Genomic DNA, 12,174 nt, shown 5'->3' with positions numbered 1-12,174 from the left:
AAAACACTAGAAAAGAATGGTAACTTCGTAGATTGCCCATCTTCTCCCCTCTCTCCCACTACCACAGTAGACATGTAGAATTAAGTGTGGCAAGTAGCTCCAGAGCTCTTTCTGTATAATTCCTCTCCTTCTCTGCCATGGCTCCCAGTTCCTACTCTAAAGGCAAATTTGCATGCTGTGTCAGCCAGGTTCTTGAAAATCAACCCAAGAGTGATCATGCTTGGGATCAAAAGAGCTGTTCAAGGTCGCATCAGGAGCTTCTGTTAATTCTGGAATTTTTACTTTTAACATAGAAGAGCTGATCCCAATGCCATGTTGCACAGACAGCTTTGGAAACCTCATTTGCAAACAAGCTTCACAGCTCTCCAGATTTTCCATGCAATGTAGTATTCAATTTGCATAGAATTGAAGCTTTGCCCCCTCCAGTGTACAGTTATTTGAATCTTTGCATGCCTCACACATTAAATTAAATCATACTTGAGCAATGCTCTTGTTTTACCCAATTCCTTATTATTCTATAATGTTGTGTGCCCATTAAATAAATAAGTTACACTGTACCATTTTTCAACTTAATACTAATAATTTTATTATTTGTACCCCGCTCATCTGACTGGGTTGCCCCAGCCATTCTGGACGGCTTCCAACAAAATATAAAAACACAATGAGACATCACACATTAAAAGCTTCCCTATACAGGGCTGCCTTCACACATAGTTGTTTATCTCCTTGACACGGGATGGCATTCCACAGGACGGGCACCACTATCAAGAAGGCCCTCTGCCTGGATCCTTGTAACTTCACATCTTGCAGTGATGGAACCACCAGAAGGCCTTTGGAGCTGGACTTTAGTTGCAGAGGTAGTTTAAGATCCCTTGGTTCAGTTAAAGTAAAAAAAAAACCCCAAAAAACCCACCACTGCTGCTTGAAAATTTTGATTCTGATGTCACACTATTTTCACTATGATGATTTAGCTGTAGTTGCCTTTTCTTTCTTTATCTTCATCACTACCACACATTAAGAGAGGAAACTGCAATTTAGGAAAAAAAATATGCCCCAGTGTGCTTCCTCTACAATTTTTGCTCTGAGTTACATAAACTGTTGTTTCTCTGGGGCCACTTCACATGTTGCAGGAAGTGCCACTGTGTGTATCATACTATCTTTTGTGAAATGTGAGAGCTGTGTTTGACGATGTGCACATAGTACTAGAAAGCTTGGAAGCCTAACAACATTTGTATACGGCTTTATTGTAGTAATTTAACAGTAAAGGACAGTAAACATGTGAACATCTACATGTCTGTCTAGGCTCACCTGAACAAATTGTTTTAAGTCGGCACTGAAAGGACTACTGGGCAATAGAGTGGTCAGTAAACCAGCAGCAACCCCAGTTGAGCTCTCTGGCCCAGACCCTCTAAGTCCATTCCAAGATAAAGAGGTTTTCTGGTAAAGGAGTCTAGCCTGGTTCTGTACAGGGTACCCAAATGGGCACAGCTTAGACAGGTCAGACCCACCTCGCTCACCCACCCAAGTCTTGGTAATATTTGCCAAAACAGCCCCTTCATACATGATCAGGTAATGAATGAACATGGTCTTACTATGGACTGACCTGGAATTCAGTAACTGCCCCACCAGATCAGTGGGCTCAATGGATAAACTACCAGTAGCTTCTAGAGGAGTAGGAGGGCTAAAATGGGGGTCAGGGACCAAACATCTAGGCCTGTGCCACAGATGAACAGCCTTTCCACTCCAGCTATACCTTTCCTTGCCCACCATCACTGATACTGGAACAGCATCTTCATAACTCTCTGCTACCTGCCTACCCAGGCACATCCTAGCACCATCACTTGGTATCACTACATACAGCTGAGAGATTAGGACCACAGATAATGAACAAAGGACTGGTAGTAGGCACATCCCACACTATTAGACAGAAGATAGTAATGCATGTATATGCATATGGTCAAAAAATCAAATTGTGGATCCTGGGTAAAAGGAAACTTCACAGAGAAGCAGGCATTTCTGTATTTTGTAAAGTTGCTCATAGTAAAATAAAGGTATGAATTTTCCTACTCAACATTACCATCCAGAACTTGGAAATAAAGAAGATGGTATTAAAATTTGCTTGAATTGTTCAGTATATGTTCAAGGTGTTGTTAAGAAGCCATGTTGCTTTTAAAAAAATGAAGGTATGAATTTTCCTACTCAACGCCATCATCCAGAGTTTAGAAAATTTGTTTTCATTTATGCATTCGCTTCCCCAAGGATGTGCATACCTTCATGCACAAAGAGCAGAAACCTCTTTTTCATATGAAAAGTAATTTTGATTATGTTTCCTGATACTATGTCATTATTGTCCTCTATAGATACTTACTTCGAAATGGAAGCTAAAAAAAAGCCTGTTGTTTTGGAATTTTTTATTTTTATTTTTTGGAAATGTTTTTCTTTACCTCTGGTATGCAAATGTACACATTTCCTAGTGTCCATACTACATTCATTTATAGAAACACAAGTAGGATGAAAGAGTATTCTCCTATAATGAGGGGTGATACTGAGATCTAGGGAAAGGAGCTAACATGAAACAGCTCCTTTTATTTAATTTCATACAAGAATCTTCAGGTACCTACGGTTTCCAGGTGGTCTCATCAAGGTGTAACTAGATTGTTCATGCAAACATTGTTACACTAGTTGCAGATTCACATCAAGGACAAGCATTGGTTCCAATTTCATATTTAGCAGGTGTTGATAGATATAGTGTATTCACTTGAGATTTATATGTTTAAAGAAAGGGGAAATAATTTCAGAAAAGTATGAAGAATCCTTTCCTGTAATTTTTACTTCAAGTAATTCCTTCAAAATTGTAAGTGGAATGCTGACAATGTTGAAATGTTTGCATGAGCTCAGATTTGTCTAAATATGTGGTATTGACATGGGATTCAGAATACTGTTTCATCAGATATCCTTTTTTATTATTGCTATGCTGAAGTTATTCACATGTTCTATTCTCTTTTCTAGACGTGGAACTGGTGCTTTTAAATCAAGAGTGGGACTGCCTGCTCCTGCTCCTGTAATCAATAGCAAATATGGACTCAGAGAAACAGATAAACGTTTAAACAGGCTTAAAAAGTTGGGTGACAGCAGCAAAAATTCAGACAGCCAGTCTGTCAGCTCTAACACTGATGCAGATACCACTCAGGAAAAAGCTCATGCAAGTAAGCAAGGGGAGCTAACTTTTTGAAGGTCTTTTTTCTATGCTTGTTGTCCTATAAGAAGACACAATTTGGGCTTTTCATTAGAACTTTTTTCATTCAGAAGTCAAGGGTTGGGGGTAGATTCTGTTCAGAAGTATAACGTGCTGTTAGGCCTCTGAAAATTTATGTGAGTACTTAGAGTGGAGGGTTCCAGGATATATATAATCAGTGCCTCAAAATGTAATAAAATGACTAACAGTTTGTACTAAAAGGGTTTTCCCTATCGTTATAATTATCAGTTATAAATAAACATTAAAAATTACAGAGCAGTTTTTGACTTGGTGTTAAGTTAGCAAGTTGAGTAGGAAAAAAACATTTATCTTTACAAATGTCAGCTATTTTGGTAGTATTTCTAATTATACTCTTTGCCTGTCACTTAAATAACCATTCAGTTTGCTTTCATTGTCTGGCAATAAATTATCACAATATGTGAATCATAGAGGGTCAGAAATTTAAATTTGTTCAGAGCCATGAAACTGTTGCTGTCATGATAAATCAGGGATAACCAACGTGGTACTTTCTAGTTTTTCTTCGACTACAATTCCCATCAGTGTGGCCAGTGCTCTAGGATGGTGGGAGTTGTAGTCCAATAACATCTAACGGACATCATGTTTGCTAACCCTCTGCTAAATCACTGTTGACAACTGAGAAGCGGACAGAATTCTTGGAGCCTTAGACACAAGAAAGACATAAGGATAGCTTTTTCCAGTATGAAATTACAGGCATCCTAACAATGAAACACGATGAGTGTAGATAAGCCCAGAAACTTGTTCTTTTTTAAAAAAAAATTATCCATGAGCAGACAGATCTTGTGTTTTATCCACAGGCAGAACACAGACAATGCGGTATCTCAAAGTAATTATAGTCCATTAAAAAGAAATAAGTGCATAGTAAAACGGGAATTCTTATGGCTCTCTCTTTTCAGTGCTTAAGCAGAACTGAACAGATTGCATGCAGTTAGTTTGTGATTACTGGTACAGTACTTTTTATAGTTAATAGGGTTATACCAATGTAAATTATTGGTGAATAACTTGGGTTAGGAGCCAAAATTACAAATGTGGCTTAGAAATAGCAGACATATGTCTTATACTCTCCTGGATAGATTTGCTAGTGATTTTTAATCACTATTCATTAATATTTTAACCATATTTTCAAAGGTCTGCATAGGCAGTATTCAGTGACTTTCTGTGGACAGTTTTTGATTTAGCTAAACTTCAACACTGTGTGCTGTATGTACATATAATAGAGCCCCTGTTTAGATTCAGAGGAAATGTTACTACTACATGCTAGCAATCAGGCGTGAGAAATAACTTTGAAAGAAAATCTAACTTTATTCTGTTTACTCTTTCAGCTAACCGCAAATCTATTGGTGTAAAAAAGAGCAGTAAGAGTAGAACATTAACAAGGCAGTCTATTTCAAGAATTCCAGCTTCATCAAATTCTACCTCATCCAGACTAACTCATCTAAATAATTCCAGGGTACCAAAGAGATTGAAAAAGCCTGCAAAGCCTTTACTTTCAAAGATAAAATTACGAAACCAGTGCAAAAGGCCAGAGCAGAAACATGCATCTCGAAAACTCGAAATGGGAAACTTGGTTCTGAAAGAGCCTAAAATCGTCTTGTATAAAAACTTGCCCATTAAGAAAGAAAAAGACACAGAGGGACCAGTAAAAGTTGCCGTCTCTGGGGGCTGCTTAACGAGGCATGCAGCACGAGAATATAAACTAAATTCAGTGAAAGGTGCTCATGAACCTGGGGAGATATCACCCTGTACGTATATAACAAGGAGGTCGATGAGAACACGAATGAATCTGAAGGAGACCTCTGACTTAAAGCTTGAACCAAATATGCTGAATAGCTATAAAAACAATTTGACTGGTGTGAGAACCGATAGCTTGGAGGAGCAGTCTCTTGTGATGCACGAGAGTGAGCCGGCTCATGGGACATCACACAAGCGGGAGGGTAGGTGTCAGAAGAGTGACAGGGTTGTGGCCAAAAAGAAATCCCGACAAGGAAGACTGGTGAAGCCATCTTTGAAAACGGAGGAAACTGATCCTGCACACAACTTGTCTGGCAAGGACAAAGTGCCAGATTTGATCAGTTCACGTTCTGACCTAGGAGAGATGAACAATGCTGTGGATTCAGCCATTGGCTATAAAGACTGCATCCCTTCCTCCGGTGGCTGCTCCATTGTGACTTCGGACACTTTCAAAGTAAAGGACCGTTTTAGAACTGCAAAAAGCAAAAAGAAAAGGCGAATCACAAGGTATGATGCACAACTAATCCTTGAAAACAGCTCTGGGATTCCCAAACTGACCCTTCGGAGGCGGCATGATAGCAACAGCAAGACAAACGACCAAGAAGATGATGGCATGAGTTCTTCAAAAATAAGCATCAAACTTAGTAAAGACCATGAAAAAGATAATAATCTATATGTAGCAAAGCTTAATAATGGGTTTAACTCAGGATCAAGTAGTAGTTCAACAAAATTAAAAATACAGCTAAAGCGAGAAGAAGAAAACAGGGGAACATATTCTGATGACCTCCATGAGAACGGGGTATGTTGTAGTGATACTCTTTCTCTGTTAGAGTCACGAATGGAAGTGGATGATTATAGTCAATATGAAGAAGAAACTGTAGATGATTCTTCATCTGCAGAGGAAGAGGAGGAGGAAGAGGATGAGTATGATGATGATTTTGAAGATGATTTTATTCCTCTGCCTCCAGCTAAGCGATTAAGGCTTATAGTCGGCAAGGATTCAATAGATATTGACATTTCTTCCAGGAGACGAGAAGATCAGTCTTTAAGGCTCAATGCATAAGCTTACAGGTCTTAAACTGAACAGGATGTCCATTTTTTAAAAAACAAAATTCCAATTAATTATTCCTCAACTGATGAACTTTCTGAAAATGTTAGTGGAAGCACTTCTTTATTGTTTATTCACTTATATCAACATAATATTGTAGAAAGTGTACAGCATACTGACTCCTTAAGTCATTTGTGCAGATTTTTATTGTACTTTTTAATAGCCTTCTTATGTGCAATTCTAAGTTAGAAAAATGCTCTATTGTAAAATAAAGGCTCAAGCAAAATTACAAAAATGCCATCAAATGTTTCCATGCAGGTTAATTAAATCACAATAATGTGGCTTCACAATTATTTTTAATCCGTGAGAGCATTATTTTGCTCTTACATCTGACTAAACAATCTTAAAAAAAAAAAATCATAGTAGCAGCCTATTTAAGGTTTTCTAGTATGTTAATATCACCAGCAATGAACTAAAGCTTTTCAGTTTATTTGCTAGATGTTTTCCCCCTTGGAGTTTGTCAGTTTTAACACTGTATGCTGTCCCCAGACGTACTGTTTGTGGCCTTTGTTATAGTAGCAAACCGTTGGTTTGAAGTCAAATTGATTTCTTTAAAAAAAAAAGGTGTTGACAGTTTGCTGACTTTTAGTACATTATATGTACAAAGGTAGCAGTATGCAGAATACCAAGTTTGGATATGGTGTATTTATTTCTTGTTATGTAAATTAAAACACCTTGTATTTAACACTTTTTCGATACTTTTAGATAAAATTGTTCTTTGCAAGAATGATTGGTGCTTATTTTTTCAAGAACTTGCTGTGAAACAATGTGATTACAACAGGCAACATTTATCCAATGAACTGCAGCTATCCGAATTGGATCCTCATAGTTTTCTGTTGCACTTGTAAAATGCTACAAGGAATTTAAAGAAACCTATTCACTTTAACTTATGATAGTTTTATGAAATTTAAAAGAAAAAAACCTAAGTCACAGCTTTTGTTCTGTGGTGATCTATAAAAATGTTTGTCTTTTGAGATCCAGTGTAAAGGACTGAAAAAAATGTATATGTTGTAAATATTTGTGTGTTGTGAGAAATTTTGTCATAAAAATTGATAACTTACAGAAGGGTTTTTAAGTTTAGAAAAACATTCATGCCAATAAATAGGAAATTATAAACCTAGTTTTAAATCATTGATTTTTTTAAAAAAAAGTTTTGTTTTAGCTCACATTTTGAGTTGTGTTTTTTTAAGAAGTTCACTTTTTTAGAACTAGAGTGAGAAATTAACTGGTGGAGAATTTAAGGATATAAGTTAACCATTTATTTGAAAGCACATCTCAAATGGTTTGAAAAGACAGTTGAAGAAGAATCAATCAGGGCTGCTCAGCTTTTACAATTCTGTGCACTGAAATTCACACAGAATCCTAGATACAGAATTTCTGAGAACATTGGCTTGCTTTCTACAAGTTTCTACTTCACACAATAATGGATATATGTTTACAGGCAGTTTTTACCAATCGACAGATCTTTGTGCACTCAAAAATGCAAATTGAGCCCTCCATTGAAATGAATAGGGGAGCTCTTCTGAATGGGGAAATTGTGTTCTCGGGTAAGCATCTCATAACAATAAGCAGTTGTTTAATTGGAGAAGGCTGTAATGTGTGGTAATCGGTGAGTCTGTGCACAGCTGTCTTCTCCTCATTGCTTCCAGTTATATTCCTTTTTCCTGTACATTACTTATGCAAAAAAAAAAAAAACCCTACAAAAATTTGGCCACTTTCAGACCAAATTATTGATCTTGTATGCAATAAATACATTCACATATTTGGGTGGTGTATTACTTTTTTCTAGCAAAAAACAACAACCTGATTTCCTTGGAGCAGAAACTGTATTTTTGATTGAATTATTATGATACTTTGGCATAATAGCTACAACAGTGCTGCTGCTACTTCTGCTGCTGTCAGAGTAGCATGGGAAATTCTGGACAAAGCAGAATTATGTTCACACTTATATAGGGAAGATCCACAACATGGGCTTTCCCTCCATGTATTGGGGCTTCTCTTGTTACTGTAACAGCATTCCAAAGACCCAGCACTGCTATAGAGTCCATATTGCCAAGTAACGCAAGGATCCAGTTTGTTTTGCTTGACAGCAGATGAGGATTACAAAAGCCGTTGATCGTGGCATGCTTTTGGAGGAATGGGTAGTTCCCAAAACTTGGATGGTCTGCCCAAGCCTGCAGAAATATTGAAGATGTACAATATATTATTATGAAGCACAATTGTACTGTCCAGAAGAGCTACACCCCAGGCCCCACCCCATGTCACAAACATCAAAACAAATTTGAAAAAAGGACCCATCCTTGGCCAGTTTTGTGTCATCTCAAAGCACATGCCCTTAAACATCAGTTAAATGAACTTGGGCACAAAACTGCCCAGTCATTGTCCCAGGAGAATTAAGAAACAAGTGCTGTCGGACTGCCCACAATTATTCCTGAGCAGTTCTTTAATTTTATAACTGAGACTGCTTTTAATGATGCCAGAAGGGTTACATTTAATGGAAATCTTTCAAAAGTTTGGAATTTGACTTGGAAACTGGAAGTTTTGTCATGTGAATTAGTGGTAAAAGTTTGTATTGCTGAAATTTGATTTCAAGATGTTTACATTGAAATTTTATTTCAGTTCTAGTAAAAATAGAATTGCGGAACTGAAATGAGTGTTTGGCATTCCCCTCTTCCCCATAACTTATGTTGTCACGAACATATTCCAAATGCAATAAATATAATTGAATTATATATCTGTAATATTGATGACGGGTAAATATATTTAATATTGATGCTGTTAAAAGGATTTTCTTCAGCTTTTGCAGTAATCTATTGAGTATCAAATAACTTTAACGCTTGCTCCGAGCTGTATCCAGTATATAAAATGGAACCATCAAAATGTATTAAGAGAGAATTAGTGTACATAGTGATCAATTTTTATTTGTGCCAATATGGATTCGAAATAAATGGGACCAAAAATTTGGAATTTTAAATTCATTAAATACTGAGCTGGCTCTGAACAAGTTTTTACCTGCTTTTAAAATGTTTAATTATCTTTGTGAACATTCAGATTTGCGTGTAAAATATGGAGACTGTGTAACTGAACACTTGGTAGCTCTTGTTTTCAGCATGAACCTGTGCAAAGTTGTTTTTTGGGCAAATAGCCCAGTCAAGTACAGCATTGGGAGCATCTTAACTGAATAGTCCGGCCGTGCAAAAAAACAGAAACTCTATTCACATTAGACTATTGTGATATGAGGCTGTGGCTGTGTTGTGTACCACAACAAAATTGGATCTAGTCAGACAGTTTGAATAATGGGAATTCAAGTGTCGTTTCCTCTAATTGCTTCTCACCTGACACTTTAAATACTGAAGAACACAGGAATCTAAAATAGGGGTGCAGAAGGAGACGCTGCTCCAGTTACTTTTTAAAAAAATCCCCAGTTCAGAACAGTTTCTTCATTCTTCATTTTACTTCATGATGAGAGTTGCCCAGTTCAGATGGAGCAAACTACTGTGGTTTGTTACTCCATGCAGGAGTTGTGGGATTGTGAATTCTCTTATCCCCCTCCATGCAGGAAGTATTGGAATTTAAAGCTATTGTTGGTTAGGAACAGCACGTGGTTTGTTGCAGCATCAAGCTCAGGAAATAATTGGTGGAGTGGGAGCCTTCAAATCCTGAAGCTGTGCCCATCTCTAGAGCTGCTTATCAAGAGAATCAGAGAATTGTAGAGGTGGAAGGGACCACAAGGGTCATTTAGTCCAACCCCCTGCAATACAGGAACCTTTTGTCCGATGTGAGGCTCGAACCCACGACCCTGAGATTAAGAGTCTCATGCTCTACTGACTGAGCTTCTATGTGGGTTCCTAGTTTGATGTCCGGACTTACTAGCAAACTGTGGTTTGAACAAACAATCATTTGCTGTGTTTAGGTCTAGGAGCTTTTCTGGAAGCCTTTTTGGCTGAAGAATGGAGTTAACATGCTTTATCCTCTTATTTTTGATAGTTTTGTCTCTTAATCTTCATCCAAGGAGCACAGTGCCACGTTTTAGACTCAAAAAGCAACCTGTGAAGTATGTAAATCAGAAATCACTTGAGCAGGACCTCCCTTATCTGTTTAAAATTGTATTAGTGGGGAGTAGAGAGACAGAACAGCCCACTAGACCTTGGCTTTCCTATATCCAAGCCTGTTTCTGTTATATCTCTCACTGAGTTGTAAAGCAGATGAAACAAGGGAAATCCTTCAGCACGCCGGTGGTGATGGTATTGCATAATTAGCTTGTGTGTTAAAATACATGTTTCTGGTTTTCAACATTCTCTGTTAGCTCTTAGTGGGACGTAGTTCTGCTGACTCTAGGATAGTTTCCAAACTTTAGATGCCCACTGAACAGTCTTATTTCTGGATTAAAATTGGAGGCACACATCGTGCTTAAGCTGAAATACAGTCAATGTGTGTTCTCTGAGCTCCCAGAACTGTGAGCGCATCCTCCATGCAGCTGCTGGATAAAATGTAACTTTGATGTAGGCACACAGCTGTCTGCCCTCTCCTTTGTTCAGTTAACTGGATTTTGAGGGCAGGACCAGAAAAACTGAGAAACGCAGTTACTGCTGGGCTTTCCCTGTGACTGCTATATCTTCAGCTGCACTGTCCATATATTAGCGGAGGGGTGGAGGGCTGATGCCGTACAGGGATTCCCTTCTGCAGCTACAGAGTGGGGGGGGGGCATGTGACCTTTCAGATGTTGCTGGATTACATCTCCCATCAATCCTGACCATTAGCTATGCTGGCTGCGGCTGATGGGAGTTGGAGCCCACAAGCACATGATTTTAGAATTGCTCCTCTACCTTCCCACCAGCTGAAAGGGAGCAAATCCTGCTCCTTGTCTTTCTCAGTGTTCCCAAGGGCATCTGTTTATTTTCTCCCACTTACTTGAATAATCATTCTTCTGCAAAGGAGCAGCACTATAATGGCAAAATCTACGAGTCTGTAATGTCAACGACTATTCTATTTATATAGTTTTAATATTATGTTCAAGGCAGTTTACATCCAAACTGACAAAATGTACCAAAATACAAATCATAAAATAATGCAATAAATCATAAGGCAGTAGTATGTAAATGCCAAGGTATTAAATGGCTATCCCTTAAAGTTCAATTCAGCAAAATAGAACTACAAAAAACAAGCCCATTCATACAAACCCGTTCATAATACCGTAACTTCATTAATCTTAACAGTCAAATAGGGGGAAATGACCCCAAGTTAAAGGGTGGGGTGCACTGTGTCTCCCCAGGATCCATGGAATATAAAAAACATTCCTACGCTTTCTGTTTAACTAGCATGGAATAAAGGCCAGTTCTCCAAAATAAAGGGCTATGCTGCTGCTGGCTATTGTTGGCAACCCTGCTGCTGGCTATTGTTTCTTTCTTGGCTGAACTTCTATAAACCTTTAGCTTGGTAAGCTTCAAAGTGCCCAATGGAACTTTGCTTTACTTTAGAACTTTACACCTTTTCCTTGGAGGTTCTCAAGCTGTGACATGCTAAATCTCTTGTAGCAGAAGAGAATTTTCCTCCAGCTGGTGCCATCTGAGGTCATCCAAATAAGTTGACTAGTGGTTAGTTTTGCCATTAAAAAAAAAGAAATAACCATGTATGGAACGAAACACTGCCTTTCGTCACATTGGAGGGAGGTGAGAGGTTTAAGTGAACGGATGGTTGTTCACTATGTTTACCTGTGTTGAATTGACTGGAAAGAACTGGACTGGTGGCTGCATTCACAAAATCTGAACTGGCAGAGGTCAGTGAGGAACACTTAGCTACCTTAACAACTGCCTGCTGCCCCTCAGCCTTTGATTTTCGCAGTGAACCATATTTAGTACTCAGCATAACATTTGACTCCTATTCTTGCTATGCTCCAGTGCATGGCTTGATGTTTTCACATTTTGGAGACTTTCATTTTGCATAAATGTTCCGTAGAGGCAGAGCTGTGTGTGGAGCTTTTTATTCTGCACCCCATCCCCGCCCCCCAAAAACTGAGCCTCTTGGGCTTGCCAATCAGAAGGTTGGCGGTTTGAATCCCCGC

At 38.4% G+C, this 12,174-nt stretch overlaps 1 protein-coding gene across 4 annotated transcripts in view; it reads left to right on the top strand.

The window, feature by feature from the left end:
• Positions 1–9,096, top strand: part of KMT5B (lysine methyltransferase 5B) — a 32,999-nt gene extending 23,903 nt beyond the window's left edge. For all 4 annotated transcript variants that reach the window (XM_053395434.1, XM_053395425.1, XM_053395452.1 and 1 more), the window contains exons 9-10: positions 3,010–3,206; positions 4,597–9,096. In XM_053395434.1, the coding sequence (XP_053251409.1) occupies positions 3,010–3,206; positions 4,597–6,068 (1,669 nt within the window). In that variant the 3' untranslated portion in view covers positions 6,069–9,096. The remainder of the gene's footprint in view (positions 1–3,009; positions 3,207–4,596) is intronic.
• Positions 9,097–12,174: the final 3,078 nt, after the last annotated feature.

Source organism: Podarcis raffonei, chromosome 1, assembly GCF_027172205.1.
Source record: "Podarcis raffonei isolate rPodRaf1 chromosome 1, rPodRaf1.pri, whole genome shotgun sequence".
In the NCBI taxonomy this organism is placed as follows: Eukaryota; Metazoa; Chordata; class Lepidosauria; order Squamata; family Lacertidae; genus Podarcis; species Podarcis raffonei.
This window is presented reverse-complemented; position numbering and strand designations above follow the sequence as displayed.